The sequence below is a fragment of the Chelon labrosus genome (assembly GCF_963514085.1).
Source record: "Chelon labrosus genome assembly, chromosome: 14".
In the NCBI taxonomy this organism is placed as follows: domain Eukaryota; kingdom Metazoa; phylum Chordata; class Actinopteri; order Mugiliformes; family Mugilidae; genus Chelon; species Chelon labrosus.
In genome coordinates this window covers 15,269,334-15,285,674 of record NC_140347.1, presented here as the reverse complement: position 1 = coordinate 15,285,674, position 16,341 = coordinate 15,269,334, and the positions used below count along the sequence as shown (strand labels likewise).

Here is a 16,341-nt window from a genome sequence, read left to right as displayed (position 1 = left end):
ATTCGAAGCTAACGAGGCTCAGGACTCCTCCAGATGATGCTCTGGACCGGACTCTCTCTCCCCCTCCTCCCACCCCCTCGCCCCCCCCCCCCCCCCCCCCATCCTAGGCTTTAGCCGTAGTAGTTTTACAGAGTATAAAGTACGTCTGGACGTGTGTGTGAACGAATATTTGTGACTAGAAGCGTAACATCTGCCCTTGTTCTTCTTCCCGGCGAGAGTCGATGAAGCCCACTGGACCTCTCTTTCAGCCCGCTGGCCCCGAGTCAGCCGGCTGCACCTTTCAGAGCGAGCGGCTGTATGAACGTTGAGGCCTCGCCGCCGGCCGCTCCTCTGGCCTTCATTGCACTAAGGATCCATACTGCCCTAACTGCTCCCTGGAAAATACTCCTGAACGGTAGCTGTCAATGTTTTCATTTCTTTTTCTTTTTTATTTTATTAGTTTTTCCCTTTCCTCCCACATATTTTCACAACAATGGCCATCGTATTTGTTGTTGATGTGTTTTTTTTTTTGTTGTTGTTGTTGTCGTCTGGACTTTTTTCCCCCCCCTCCTGTTTGTCGAGGCAGTATTGTGAGCTCGCTGAGAGGAAAAAGGGGGGATCGTGTTTACACTGGTGGCCCTGCTGAAAGCCTAAAGGGATGGTGGTTGTGACGCTTGATGAAGGATCCGTGAAGGGAGGAGACAAAAAAAAACAAACTTATTTAAAAAAATAAAAATAAAAAAAATAGAAAAAAAAATAAAGGTGGTAACACAGGGGAGGATTTTGCAGTCTGATTACCTTAATAGTAACTCTGTGGATTCCCCCTTTTCACACGTACAGCGGAGTCTGCCTCGAGGAACATTTCGGCAAAGCAGACCGATGAAGGCAGAGACTCTTAACCCCCCCCCCACCACCATTGGACTACATAGTTTTACAAATATTTAAGCCATAATGCTTAGTGTCGTCGGGGTGGGGCAAAAAACAAAACTGAAGAAAAAAAAAAAAACATGATTTTTATAGAAAGTTACCCTAACGTTCAGCATTCTACAAATAGAGATTTTGGCTTACAAGAAGTATAGGTGTCATTACTGTAAATTTACAGCATAACCTGCCTAAGTGAGTGTGCGTGGTTTGTCCTTTGTCCCCCCCGCCCCCCTCCCCGTCCCTACCCCCTCCTCTTCCCATTTTTGATATTTACAATTCATCATGTTGCTCTGTGACATCAGAGCGTGGCGGCAACTTCACCTCCAGTGGTCGGATATTATTATTTTTTTTTTTATTATTATTTCGTTTTTTTAGTTCACGTGAGCGGTTCTGTCCTCATGTCATGGTATGTTTAAATCTTGTACATAACTGAGGAAGCTGAGGAAGAGCTGCTGGATATGACTGAAGTCTCTATCTCTATCTATCTCTATCTCTATCTCTATCTATCTCTCTTTTGGTCCGTGATAATTTCAGAGAACTTTATTTTAAAATATGAATGTTTTAAATAAAAAAAAAAAGGAATTAGAAGGCGAGGATTTTCCTTTCACTTCTCAGTGTTACCCTATTTTTTTTTGTTTTGTTTTTTATATATATATATATATATATATATATATATATATATATATATAAACATAGCTACTGTACGTCCACATGTTCAGAGACACACGGGCCCAGTTTCAAACCTTTTTAAATCATCGGGATTTAGTAAAAAAAAAAAAAGAGAAACTATCAAGCCTTACATACTGGACGTCCCGGTCGACTACAATCTCAAATACTATAATGCTGTTTCTGAGGGAAGTTTCAGGGTGTCGAGCTAAAACTGGGCCAGCGAGGAGGAAGGAAGGAATCACTACAGCGTTCAATCTCGAATGTACTCGTGTCGTGGTTTTGAGGTCGGTTATATGTAATTTGCTTAGCCTGCTTTAATTATTACAGTTATAGAGCAGCAGTAATTATCATTGTCATGAACCAATGCATAAAAGGGTGCATTGTAGTAGTCGCTGCCCTCTCTCTGTGCCACTGTTGGCTAAAATAAACTGTGTGGAAATGCAAAAAAAAAAACAAAAAAAAAAGAAGAAGGAAAAAAAAAAAAGGGCTACCTGACTAGGTAGGTTAAAACGTTTTTGAATCAGGCTGTAAATGTGTTTCATCCCGCAGCCCTGTCAGACCCCCCGCCCCCCCTCCCATCGTGAGAGTGACTTGAAATGAAGCTTCATATTTTTATTTTTTTTTCACCTTTTTTTTTTTTATTAATATATTTTTATTTTTTTTTTGACCATGTTTCCAAAGAAGGCAGGGAAATATTTTTTTCCTAGATGTGGTTTTAGGAAATAAACACAATAGGAATTTAAACAAATTATACTAGAACTGTCTGTAATTTTCCATTTTGTACTTCTCCTTTAATTCCTAGCTACACAGCCATTTTACAACACAAAATACTTGTGCTGGAATAAAACATCATAAAGATCCTAAGCGGTGTGTTTCTCTTTAATATGCGTTAAAACCAGATGTTGGTGATGTACACCGATCAGCCACAACATTAAAACCACCGACAGGAGAAGGAAACGACATCTTGTGACAATTGAGTGTTCAGCTGGGAAACTTGTGGACCTGGCATTCATTCATGTGGATGTTACTTAGACATGTAGCACCCACCTAGACCAGACCAGACACCCCCACCCCATAGCAATGACACTCCTTGATGGCAGCAGTCATCCCCAGCAGGATGAAGCATGACACAGACACACAAAAACAGTCTAGGAACAACTAAAAAAAAGGTGTTGACCTGGCCTCCAAATTCACTAGATCCCAAACTGATCAAGTATCTGTGGGATGATCCACAGAGACCCCTCCCCTCCACCCATAGGACCCAAAGGCCCCCCACTAACAATATATTGTTGCCAGACACCACAGGACACACTTGGGAGACCTATAAAGTATTAGGAAGGTGGTCATAATGTTATGGTTGATCAGTGTGTAAGGGCACAGTAAACTGATAAGTGGTCTCAAGGAAAATTTGTGTATTTTTTTTCTTTCATACAATGTATGTATATCAAAAATTTATATGTAATCAAAGTTGCAGTTTATTATTTAGTATTTCACTAGATAAAAATATTTTCAGTGTAATCAGATACGACTAAAAATAGACAAAGGGTGCTGCACAAATGTCCTTCTGTTGCCTGTTCCTCTTGTTTTCCTGCAAACTTCCTGCCGCTCTCTCTCTTTCTCTCTCTCTCTCTCCTCTGTCTCCTCCTCAGAGTACGGTCTCTGGGTAACCGAAGCTCGTGTTTGCTCAGTGCTGTGCCCGTTGTTTAACCGTGGAGTCGGTCACTGGCTGTTGAAAGTAACTGGTTTGTGTTACACGGTTCTGATTTCAAGCCTTTTTTCCGCGGCGGGCTGATGTCAGTGTGCTCTCTCAGCACAAAGCGGAGATCTCCTTACCTTGGCGTTTGTTAGAAATACGCCGTAATCTGCTGTAGTTTTATGTGGGAGCGTTTTCAGCTGAATGCAGAGGCAGCAGGCCCTTTAAGAGTGATATTTTTGCTGATTAGAGACATTTCTCTCATTATTTATTCTCTTTTTTTTGTATATACGATGCCCTGCTTCACTGGGAGTCCCCATAATCTTACAGTGCTTCGTATAAAGAAAATTAATACCTGCTTTTATTTTGAACTGTAAGGGTTGGGGTCAGGCTTTTTACGCATCCCACAAATTGACATCCTGCAGCACTTTAGCTCATTTGAATGACTTACCATCTCTGATCTGACATTTTATCGTATCCCCGAATCTGCTGCTTTTATAGAAATCAATACGCCACCTTTAAAATTGTCCGATTCGCCGCAAATGTGAACCCGAGGTCAGCGTGGCGTGCGATCGAGTGCTATTTCCACGGCAGCTGGAGCGATATGTGGAGGTCTGGCCGGCCACACGCTTCGGGCAGCCAATGGGAGCTGAGGTTGAAAACAGCAGGAAGTGATCTGGAAAATGGGATTAAATATGCACCAAGCCTCACCAACACACCAAAGGCCTAAAGAGGCAGGAGCCCGGGTGGAGGAGGAAGAGGAGGAGGAGGAGGAGGAGCGTCCTCACCCTGCTTTGAGAGCCCTGCTCCTCATCACTGCTCTTCACAAGGTCACCCACATTATACTTATAGATCGTCTCCAGAGGAACTTTTGTGTCCTCTGCAGAGGCACCAGCATTCCCTCCTCGGACACCTGCAACGAACTATTTCACGGGCGCCGCTCCCCAAGGCCCTCAATGTCACGCTTTGATGCCTGCTCCGTCGTGATTGCGCCGGTGATGGCAGCGTCCCTCGTGTCAGCAAGCACTAAAACATCCAGCTGTGGAGGGGAGGGTTGGGTTGAATGTCACTGCAGCAGCAGCAGCCGTGGGCATCACAGAGACTCCCTGCACCCACCCAACCACCCCCACCCTCCTCCTGCAGTCACGCTCGTCCAGCCCTCTGCTTGTCAGGATCATATGTCTCACACAAATACCTGTCAACACATCCTACCGGAGATTATGTGTCTCAGGAGTACAACAATGAAGAAGGGTGACATGAAACTAATGCCTTCACTTAATCTGAATCCCAAATAATGCATTGTCAGTTTTTTGCCTTTTTCTGTACGTAGTTTCATCTCAGTGTGACAATGTTTGATATCAATCTCTAAAGGTGAACCACATTTCGTTTGTGCCGCTCAAAAATAAACGTCTGCACATGAAGAAGAAACTATATGGCGAGGAACCACAATGGCTACCTGATGAAATGTTTTGTTGTGCACGCATTGTTTCTTTTAGTACTTCTGGTTTGATTAACGTTTTTGTCCTCGACGCTGCTTGTAATTCTTGGTCAAAAGTATTTTTTTTATAAAGTAAACCTAGATTATATACATTATATGTTATAAATCTATTCCATGCCTCAAATGTTAAAATACTGAACATATTGTTTCCAAAAATCCAACCCTTAAATCCTTTGACAACAAATATTAGCTTCTTAGCAGCACAAGTTTTCAGGAGTTGTTAACTTGGCCCTGTAGATTTTAACTTAAAGAGGAACTACCGTTTTTTTACAAAAAAGTACAGTACAATCGTTTACTCACCCATATAACTCTGGTGTCATTTGGAGTCGTTTGGAAGATATTTAGATCCAGTGGAGCGCCGTGTATATCCATATAGTGGGAGTGACTGGGGCACCGAAACGCACCCTCTAAATAACACATTATCTGCCACAAAACTCGTTCATTTCACCAATATTTTGTTATGATACACTAGTGCTATTCCCCGTTCGGTCTGGAGTTACCTGTTATCATCCGGGGTCTGTAGATTGACCTACTAACCTCTGACCTGGATGATGTCATCTCTGAGCGCCACACGTACCCGCGACGGTCGGCTTGTTTACCTGTAATTTGCTACTGCTAGTTTTTTGCAACATGGCTGAATATTTTTACGATTCTGAGGTTGTGGACGACGACTTTGTTTATGATGGACGTCCTTCCCGTTTTGAGCCAGAGTATATGGATGAGGAGCTTGTTGAAAGGAGGATGTGGAGGGAATAGCACTAGCGTATCATAAAATATTGGTGAAATTAACAAGTTTCGCAAGAGATAATGAGTTATTTAGAGGCTGCGTTTCGGTGCCCCAGTCACTCCCACTATATGGATATACGCGGTGCTTCGCTGGATCTAAATATTGTCCGAACGACTCCAAATGACAAAGTTATATGGGTGAATAAATCATTGTATGTTATACAAGGAATAAGGTCCAGGTTGTAAAAAAACGGTAATTCCCCTTTAATAATTTGTTAATAGTGCAAACGAGGAGACACGACTCCACGACTACCTTTATTTGAAGGCAGCAAAACACTTTAGTATGGACTGGTATGACCACTAGCCTACCCTGCAGCAGCTAATGTTAGCTGCTTAGCTAATTTAAGATATCCCATGTGTAACTGAAAATACTGAGATCTACATTCCTCTCTCCTCTACTTGATGCTGTTACAAGTCAGCGTAAACATTTCAATGTTCAATAGCTACACCTTAAAAGAATAGTTTTTTTTCTGTTTCTAGTCCCGTTGCACCTGCTCAGAGTAACTTAGAAACATATAATAACATTTACTTTCTAAGCAAAACTTGCAAAGATACAACTTTGTGGATGTTTTAACTTGAGGTTGTTATTAGCGCAAAAGAGAAGCGGAAGACTCCACGACTGCATTTGAAGGCAGCAAAACATCTTAGTTTGGGACTGGTTTCAGCAGGACATCCTGTAGCGGCTAATGTTAGCAGCTAATACTCGCGGCTAATGCTAGCAGCTAATGCTATCCAACTTTTTAACCTGTGTCCTGAGAGACCAATACTGATTCTCCTCTACTTGTTGCTGTTACATGACACTAAAAGCTCACAGGTTTAACATTTCAGTCTTAAACACAGCTCCAACAAAGAGTTTTTCGGTTTCTAGTCCCATTCTACTCAACTACTCAAAGTAATTTTAAAAAACGGAGAAGATAAAACTTAAAGTTTGCCATTTTTTGAAAATGTAATTACAAAGATACAACATATATCATATCTGCGCGCCAGAAATGTGGCAGACTAGCTGTTTTGCCTTGAATCTGTTCTTTATGCTAAGCTAAGCTAATGAGCTTAAGATGTGAAAGCAGTATAAACAATTAGATTAGACTTTATTTATTCCATTGGAAATTAAAACTATTTTTATCGTACGCTCAACAAGAAGACAAATAAGTCCATAATAAGTAAAATATGGAATTTGTTTTCATTTTATTTCATCATTTATCATTATTATTATTATTATTATAGCATGTCATTCTGCAGAGCTGAGATGCCAGAGGATTGATTGATTGAAGAATCTGTCACATTTATGTCCTGAAGAAAGTCTTTGATTGAAACAACATATATAAAGGGAGAGGTGAACCATAATCCGTCTGCCACATTACTGACCCGTCGTGACCCCATCAGAGGTGAGGAGGTTATGATGGGATGGAGCTGCCTGTACTCTCTGTCGCTGCCTCTCTACTCCTGGCCTTTAACAGGGGCAGCTGACGTCAGAGCGGCCTCGGGCACCCGACTGTCTCTGTTGTTTTTAGCCGTCAGTTTTCCACTCACCCCCACCGCACACACACACACACACACACACACACACAACTGTTCCTGGCTGATGTCCAAACTCCTCCAGCTCTTTGTAGGAGTGACCTTTGCCGAGGCAGACTGACTGACTGACTGACAGACCGGATCGGGCGCTCACACTCCTGGTGGTGTGTCAGTGTGTGGTGCTGGAAAGGAGGATTTGAACTGTTGCCGTGGCTGAGACGACCAGAAATCCCAGAAACTGTCTGTCACACAAAGGATTTACTCGCTTTTATCATGCACACTCTGTTTTTTTTGTTTGCTTCTACTTGAAATGAGATGAAACGGTGCGTAATGTGGAAGTAAATAACCAGATCTAATCGGTTAATCTTGCCGTGTGTCAATGATAAGATCCTTATGTAGAAATCTGATGCCACACAGATGGATGAAGGATTAAATGTGAAACCAGCATAAGGTTGTGTGCTCGAGGATCAGCTTTGCACTTAAGAAAACAGTATATAGACTGATATATAGGTATTTATAAAACTTTAATCTTAGCTGAAGAGGCTTTGTGCGTCTGGAAAAGACACATATAAATGCTGGAATTGGGTCACCACTACCAATTAATTTTAATGACTTAATTTGGCAATTATTTTTCAGTCTTTGACCCCAGATCAAGGCCACAAACCAAAAAATGTTAATCTAATTAGGTATTTCTGTGTACTACAAGTGTCCCTGGACTTAATATTGCATCAGAAAAACATCTCCTTTTAGATTAATGATTCATCCTCGCTACACAAATGACTCCAGTTATTAATTTATTACGCAAACTGCTGGAGATTAAATCTACTTTGCGTCAGCTAATAATTCCAGCTCTGATCTTGAACGGAGTCTAATCTGTTTTAATTGTAATCTGCAGTATTTACACCAGTTCATCCAGAGCAGACTGTTTACAGTAGGACATATGCAGAAGCCATATGTGAGGCCCAGATATAGGAGCAGAGTGAGAGGTCGCTGCGTGTCGGCTCCTCTCAGATGGCGGCTCTTCAGGTGGTCCCGATGGCCACATCAAATGTCCAGTGACAATAAGACATCGATCAGCCTCCCCTCTCTCGCGCGCGTATGCAGCCACACAAACTGCTCCGATGACAGCCAGTGACCTTTTCGAGCATTCAGGAATAACTGGGACGTCTTGATGAGAGCCCTGAGGATCCTCAGGGCTCTATTTGTTTTAACTATTTGTTAAAAGTGCTGTTTAGGTTTCAGATGCACACCATGTTTTAGTTTCTGTTTCAGTTCTTTTCAGAGAATTTGCTGCGACTTTGGTAGATCTGAGCCATCAAATGCTCTGTAAGGACTGTTTCAAACACAGACTATAGGGCATGCATACTTTATATTTATTTATTCTCAAGTGTTACTTTGTCCTTGTGGATATTTTTAGAGAACTATTCTTACCTTGTGTGATTTGTTTTCTAGACGGCTACTTGCACTGTTCCTTGACAAAAATAAAGTCCCAAAACAGTAACATAACCCACAGCAACAGCAAAAGACAGCATTATATTTGACCGTTTTGAATTTTTGATTGAAATACAGGTGGTCTGATAATTGTGAGGAAGGAATTTAAATAACTTGTGTTTATTTATTTTATTAGGAGTTTATTTGGATCCCAACAGCTCCTCTTGCTATTTAAATGAAACTATGCAGTATTACATTATATTATACATTAATATATATATATTGCATTAACGTCATTGAATAAAAGTCACAATATCATAACAGTTATCTAAAAAAATGGCAAAACTATTCTCATTAAATAATTTTGGAAAGCATTTACAATGAAACGCGTACTATTCGTTCATTCATTTTCAAAATATACAATTTTCTTCAAATTTTATTCTTGTGGGCATGTATAGAGAGAGATATGGCTCTTTTTTTAGGCGTTATAATCTAAAATTAAATATTTTACCACTGTAAAAATTACTAAATCAGTCTAAGACAAAAATAACAACAGTATTGGAGCTCAGCCTAAACATGTGCCATGGATTACATCCTGGTGATAGATCTGTTGAACATAATGTCAAATCTCCATCTTTTTTTTAATCAAACCATCTTGAAATTCCTAAACTAAATAAATTTCCTCACATTTTTTTTTTCCTTCAACGTGTTTGCCACAACGCTGTTATTTGTCCGTGTGTTTTTGGCGCCACCCTGTGGAAGCTAGTGTTTATATCATTTACCCGCCCTACTCTCGCGGTATTCAGGCGCTTAGCAACCTTACAACTTGTATCTTCACACTGACCAATCAGGAAACAGCATGCTGGGAGAACGGGCCAATCACGAGCGAGGATTTCGGCACCAATTTAAACCGAGGCGGATCGCTTCCTGTTTTGTTAACTGCAACAAACACGAGTTGAATTATTGAAGAAAGGAAGCAAAACATTTGTTTTTTTAAAATCATTGCCAGTACTGAAGTAAAGTGAGAGCCTGATTTTTATTTTTATTTTTAAGCCGGTTGTCTTATCTAACGTCGACGCTAACGTTGAGTTTGGTAACTTTATACGTTAGAAGCCGTTGACAAAAACAAGATGCCGTCCCGTGTCGAGGACTACGAGGTGTTGTACACCATAGGCTCCGGCTCGTACGGGAAATGCCAGAAAATAAGACGGAAAACTGACGGGAAAGTGAGTAACATGACACGTTTGTCAACCCCGGAACACACAGACATCTGCAACCTACGTTTTGTTGCTGCAGCCACAACGACACTGCTTGTTATTGTTGTTAACAAGCTTACTGGATTTCAGGCCTCAGCAGACAAAGCAGCTTAAAAAAAATAGTATCCCTCTTTTATTTTATTTCCTCCACATGTGTAACTAATATCAAGGTGTGTAAAGGTTTGTAACACAGCTGGAAGTCGTCTCATGTTTGCTGCAGCTGTTGCACCACAACTTTTTAGTTTTAAACAAATAAAATTAATCTTAGCATGTCATTCTGTCCTTTAAAATATGTTCATCTAGTGATATATTTGAGGCCTTTGGGGGTTTATATCTGGACACGTCTCATTAGAGAATGCATGTGTAAGGGTAGCAGAAAGAGATGGGAAGCAGCACTTTTATTTGTGGCATCAAAATATATTAAAATTGTTTCAAGACGCTTTGCAGAAGCTAGAGCCTGAGATCCCCCAGAGCAAGCACAAAGTAAATCAGATTTAGGCAGGAATGGATAACGGTACAGGTTGGTGGGGCAAGAAACATGCAGCTCCAGGCCAGAGACACTCACTAAAAGGTCCTTGGGCTCAGTGCTTTAAGTGGAAAAAAATAAGTGCCAGTACTCCCCTTATACAACTGTTGCCAGGTAAATTAGGCGGTGGGCGGTCGGTTCCAGCAGATCATTAAGTGATATATTCAAATACTAGAACACGATGCTGATTTTTAAAAAGAAAATCGTTTTATTGAACTTTCAACTCTCCAGACAAATTATGTTGTTCACTTGCATGTGGCCCAAAAGAAGGTCTTCAGGGAGGCTGTTCTCAGGTAACATACAGGCTGATGAACAAGGTAACAAACTGGCACCTGGATAAGAGATGGAGAACAGACATGGAGAAAAAAAACGCTTGTCTGTCCTCCAGTGTCATCCTCACTGATCCGGGTTCTCTTTTGGCCCTTTTGGAGCCACGCCAACATTTGTTACGAGGTTCACTAAACCGTCTGGTCTGACTCAAACAACCGGCAAACTCGTTTCGACTGGCATGAATGTTGACATTCAGCGTCGCGCGAGATCTCTTCTTCTTCACGCGACGTCCTTTCCGGCACACTCGATTCGCGAGACCTCCTCTCGCGAGGGGCAGGAGTGCGGTGTGACCAGTGCACACTGGGTAATGTAGTACCGTAATTTCCGGACTATAAGGCGCACCTGAATATGGGAATGGCTAGGCGCTACGTCATCATGCCCAAAAAAGCCACTTCCGTGTCCATTCGCTAATATTCTAACGGTTACGGTGCTCTGTCAAACTGGACTACAACGGCATTAAAATGGTGCAGATCTCTTATTACCGACTTCCCCTCGACGAAAAAAGAGAAGAGATGGCTGAAGTTACGGTAAGTTGGATCTCAAATGATGAACATTAATAATAATAATAACAAAAATAATAATAATAACCGGCTAGCGATTACTAGCGAGCTAACGTTACTAGCTTACTGTTATTTTGATTAGACTATACCCAGTTATTTCACATTTACACACAATATCTAAATAAATAATAATACATTTAAATACCACCAGCCATCTCATCTGCAGCAGAATTTACATGCACAAAACTATCCTGTTTTATTCTTATCTAATGTATGTTGGGAAAGTTACCAGCGAGCTAACGTTACTAGTTACTAGTAGTACCTAGCTAGTAACGTTAGCTCGCTAGTAATCGCTAGCCGGTTATTATTATTATTTTTGTTATTAATGTTCATAATTTGAGATCCAACTTACCGTATCAACTTCTTCTCTTTTTCGTCGAGGGGAAATCGGTAATAAGAGATCGTTTTGTTCACGTCGTTTCTGTTATTGCAACACGGGGCACAGCCATACAGTCAATGGGCACAGCACTGCACCATTTTAATGCCGTTTATTTGAACTATTTCGTGTATTGAATTGTGTTTTATTTTAAACAATTTGTACGGTGACCTTGAGTGTCGTGAAAGGCGCCTATAAATAAAATGTATTATTATTATTATTTGGTCCAGTTTGACAGTTTGACAGAGCACCTTAACCGTTAGAATATTAGCGAATGGACACGGAAGTGGCTTTTTTGGACATGATGACGTCACACTAGCCATTCCCATAAGCCGCACCAGCTAAATTTTGGGGAAACTACAGATTGTGCCATATATAAGCCGCACCCGACTATAAGCCGCACCCGACTATAAACCGCTGGTGTTTTAATGTTTAATTAACATAAGGGTTTCTTCTACCACGGAGGGGATCGTCGGGACAGAAATGACTGTTTGGAAACGCAAAGCGTCCCATTTATTTACATTTGACAAACATAAATCTTTTGATCAATCAAACAAAAAATCAATCGATCAAACTTTCACATCTTTGACATTACAAACAGCATTCGTGCAGTGCACAAATAATACAACGGTATACACTTCCTGTAGTCATAGTACCGTAGTGCAGTATTTAAAAAACAAAACTTACAACGCTTGACGAGGCAATAACGTTAAATGGCTAAATTTAATTTGTTTGTAAAAGTGCTTGCCTGTAACGGCAGCAAAAGTGCAGTAACCCGCTGCTCAACTAAATAACCAGCATCTTTTTCTAAAACAGCCAACACAGCAGTAAAGGTGCAGTAACACGGCCGTTTACTGTATCAAAATAACCAGCCCACTATACCAGAAAAGTCAGTTCTTAATCCTCGTGTCATCGTCTATGACATGATAGTGCGCCCCTCGCTGTAAAAATCCCTCCGCCGTTGTATAAGCCGCAGGGTCCAAAGCAAGTGACAAAAGTAGCGGCTTATAGTCCGGAATTTACGGTAAGTAAGTATAGGAGCATGAGTATCACGAATCGCAAAGCGAGAAATAGAACAGGACAGGGTACTATGAGCTCATGAGAAGTCCCGGTACGCCGTAAAAAGTCCCGGTACGCCAGAGGCTAAAATTGAGAAGTGCCGGTACTCCGTACCGGTGCGTACCGGCCCACTTAAAGCACTGCTTGGGCTTAATAAATGTACATTGCAGACAAGGTAAGTGGACGTGTATGCCTTTAACTGTTTAAATAGTTTGGTTAATTTCACTACTTTTGTTCTGTAGATCCTTGTATGGAAGGAGCTGGACTATGGCACCATGGCAGAGAGCGAGAAGCAGATGCTGGTGTCGGAGGTGAACCTCCTGAGGGAGCTCAAGCACCCAAACATAGTGAGGTACTACGACCGCATCATAGACCGGACTAACACCACGCTGTACATCGTCATGGAGTATTGCGAAGGTGGAGATCTGTCCAGTCTCATCAGTCGGTGCATCAAGGAAAGGTAAACAAAACATGTCGGCATACTTTCTGGCGGTATCGTCACGTCTCCACCCGCACCACATCTGCAGAGTTAACAGTGAGTGTGCTCTCGTCCCCAACAGGCGTTATTTGGAGGAGCAGTTCATCCTGCGGGTCATGGCGCAGCTCACGTTAGCCCTGTTGGAGTGTCACAGGCGGAGCGATGGCCGGGCCACGGTTCTTCACCGAGACTTGAAACCGGCCAACATCTTCCTCGACGTCAAACAGAACGTCAAGCTCGGCGACTTTGGCCTAGCGAGGATCCTGAACCACGACACCAGCTTCGCGAAGACGTTTGTCGGGACGCCGTACTACATGTCTCCAGTGAGTGGTTTGATGCTGCTGTGTCTGATGGTTTCCTTCACGATACCTTTTTTTTTTTAAGTTTGAACTCTGAAGTTTTTAGCCTGGATCTGAATCTTTTTTTTTCTTTCAGGAACAAATCAACAGGATGTCTTACAATGAGAAGTCAGATATTTGGTCGCTGGGATGTTTGCTGTATGAACTTTGTGCATTATCGTAAGTTTTCCAACTTAAATGCTCTCAAGTGATTTCCCCAACAAGCCGTTTGACTGCAGATCCGACGGTTTACCTACATTTTTCCTGTCCAGGCCTCCGTTTACTGCTTACAACCAAAAAGAACTGGCAGAGAAGATCAGAGTGGGGAAGTTCAGAAGAATCCCGTACCGCTACTCCGAGCAACTGAACACCTTACTGAGCAAAATGCTCAACTTAAAGGTTGGCAATTAATTATTTACCAATGCTATAACATTGTTTAGAAGCACAGTTAATTTTTCCAGTCACGCTACTTGTGCTGTCAGCTGCCCATTTTGTGTTTTGATGTAGTCTGTGTATATTTATTTATCCCTTCGGTTTCTAGGACTATCTGAGGCCTTCAGTAGAGTCAATCCTCCAGAGCAGCCTGCTGAGCGACGCGGTTGCCGAGGAGCAGAGGAGGGCACAGATGCGGCCCAGGAGGAAGTCAGCAGACTCTGACTGTCCCGTCCCGAAGCCGAGTGAACCGGCGCCTGCTTCTGCTGCAGAGCTCCGACTCCGGGAACAGGCGCTGCGGGACAGAGAACATGCTCTGAAGGAACGTGAGGAGAGACTGGAGAGTAAGACATTTATTTTTAACCCTCTCTGTGCCGCACAGATCTCGGTTTCATGTTTGTTCCACTGTACGGACCTGCAGCTGAGTTAGAGCATCTCACAGGGTGGACAAGCATCTTCAAAAATATACTGGTGGTTTGATTCCTGTCTAAAGAAGGATTTTTCAGGATTTGATCGAAGTATCAGTTCAGTTATTTAATTCTATGGATTAGTTTTAATACAATATACTTGAGGTTAATAGTAGCCATTATTATAATTAACATGTAATTAACTAGAAAATATTTACCGGTATATGTATTTTACCAGGAGGGGTGTAGCTGAAGAAACCTGGGGCATGTTTGTTCTTGTTGCAATCAAATATTGACCTACTTCTACACATACAGCTCCTGGCTGACAATGATTACATGCTGCAGTGTAAATATATATATGTGTATATATGTGTATGTATATGCGTCTATGTCTTTATCTGAACTAAAATGGTCCCATTTTGATGTTAAATCACAGAAAGGGAGCAGGAGCTGTGTGTTCGTGAGAGACTGTCAACTGAGAAGCTTGCACAGTAAGACTTTTTTTTTTTTTTTAAATCCATATGTTCTAACTTTTTCACAGCAATTCCAGCTGATTGCTTCATTTTAATATTACCATTTCAGAGCCGAGAGCTTATTGAGGAACTACAGTCGTCTACAGCAGCAGAGAGACCTGGCACCGTTTTATGGCAAAGACATAGGTATGGGAATCGAGCGAAGACATCTGGATTTACTGAACCGCAATGAGAGATGAGCAGTGTTTTTGATATGTGTTAATGAATGAATGATCTCATGCTTATTTATTACTTTTTATACCATGTAAATAAAGTTTTTATACACAAATAAAGCATTAAATTGCATTTTAAAGGGTGCAGCACACACTACACAATCTGAAATATATCATTTAAGATTGTAGTTAAGACCCCCTGATGATATCACGTTTAGTCTGATCTCTGTTTACCTGTCACCTGACTCCTTGCCTTCTGGTTGTAGATGTGGAGGACATGTCCCCTGGCAAGAAGAAGGTCCACTTTGCCGCTGAGAGCAAAGAGAACAAGCGGCCCGATAGTCGCCAGAGTGCGACGTCCCAGGAGGTGGTGTTGAGGAGGCTGCAGGCGGCCAATCTACGCGCTCAAGCGCTGAACGAAGTGGAGAAGATGTGTCAGTTCAAGAGCAGGCAGATCCTCGGCATCCGCTGATCACACACGCGTCACTGACTAATGTGTGAATATGAAGCTAAGAGTCAAAGAACTGGATGTAATTTAAGATTTATTTATGATAACCCAGTAGCTGTGACAAGCCAGTTGACAGTATACTGTCATGTGTATGTTACTACAAGCTGTATAGTGAGTTTTCTTTAGTTGCACAGTGTGATGTGTGGATGTGTTGCAGGCAGCTCAGTTAATGTGTGTATTTGTGCTATATTTATGGGAGTCCCTGTAACAAATGACATGGCAGCAGACCCTTTGATGATCTATCAGAGTTGATAGCATAAATACTCACTTGCCAGTTTTCACAACTAGATTCAGAGAAAACAAATGCATTCTGATGTAACAGTCCTCCACTAAATCTTAGGTCCGTGAAGTTTATGGTATTTAACACTAGTTTAAACTAACTGAGGGGGGCTGTTGATTCAGCTGTGTTTTGTAAATCTATTGAATTGTATTCACATGTTTAAATTATTTTGATGACCCAGTTTCCCCCCCAAGCAGTTACAGAAAATTTTAGTAAGTGGGCTAGGCTGGGAAACGGAAACAGTTGAATTACCACATTCTTTACTCGGTTTCAACATGAACTGAACGTTATAACAGCCATGAAGACTGACTGAATCCAGGTCTGTTATGTTTGAATACACATGTTTTCTCTAGTGTACCTAATGAATTGGCAAGCGAGTGTCTGATGAGTCCGTCCTCAACTTGTGATGACAATGAACATGTAAACTATTCCGAATGTTTTAATAAAAAGAAAAACATACACTTTTTTTTTTTTTTTTTTATCTGTGACTGTTGACTTTCAATCAAAACATTAACTGGAAATAAGGTTTAATTTGCATTACAATTAAACCACACAGACACTAATTAATCAAGACTGATAGTTCCCACAAGGGGTCATCAGTTTCCCATGAA

At 41.5% G+C, this 16,341-nt stretch overlaps 1 protein-coding gene across 2 annotated transcripts; it reads left to right on the top strand.

The window, feature by feature from the left end:
• The first annotated feature begins 296 nt into the window (after positions 1 to 296).
• On the top strand, positions 297 to 16,189 carry nek2 (NIMA-related kinase 2). Of its 2 annotated transcripts, none has more exons than XM_084560666.1 (9): positions 297 to 394; positions 12,845 to 13,062; positions 13,163 to 13,403; positions 13,516 to 13,598; positions 13,691 to 13,817; positions 13,960 to 14,194; positions 14,694 to 14,748; positions 14,840 to 14,916; positions 15,209 to 16,189. In XM_084560666.1, the coding sequence occupies exons 2-9, from the start codon at positions 12,878 to 12,880 to the stop codon at positions 15,412 to 15,414; spliced, it is 1,209 nt and encodes a 402-aa protein (XP_084416792.1). In that variant the 5' UTR covers positions 297 to 394; positions 12,845 to 12,877; the 3' UTR covers positions 15,415 to 16,189. The 2 variants fall into 2 exon arrangements, with proteins under 2 accessions (XP_084416792.1, XP_084416791.1); XM_084560665.1 differs by lacking the exon at positions 297 to 394 and adding an exon at positions 9,287 to 9,721.
• The last annotated feature ends 152 nt before the right edge of the window (positions 16,190 to 16,341 follow it).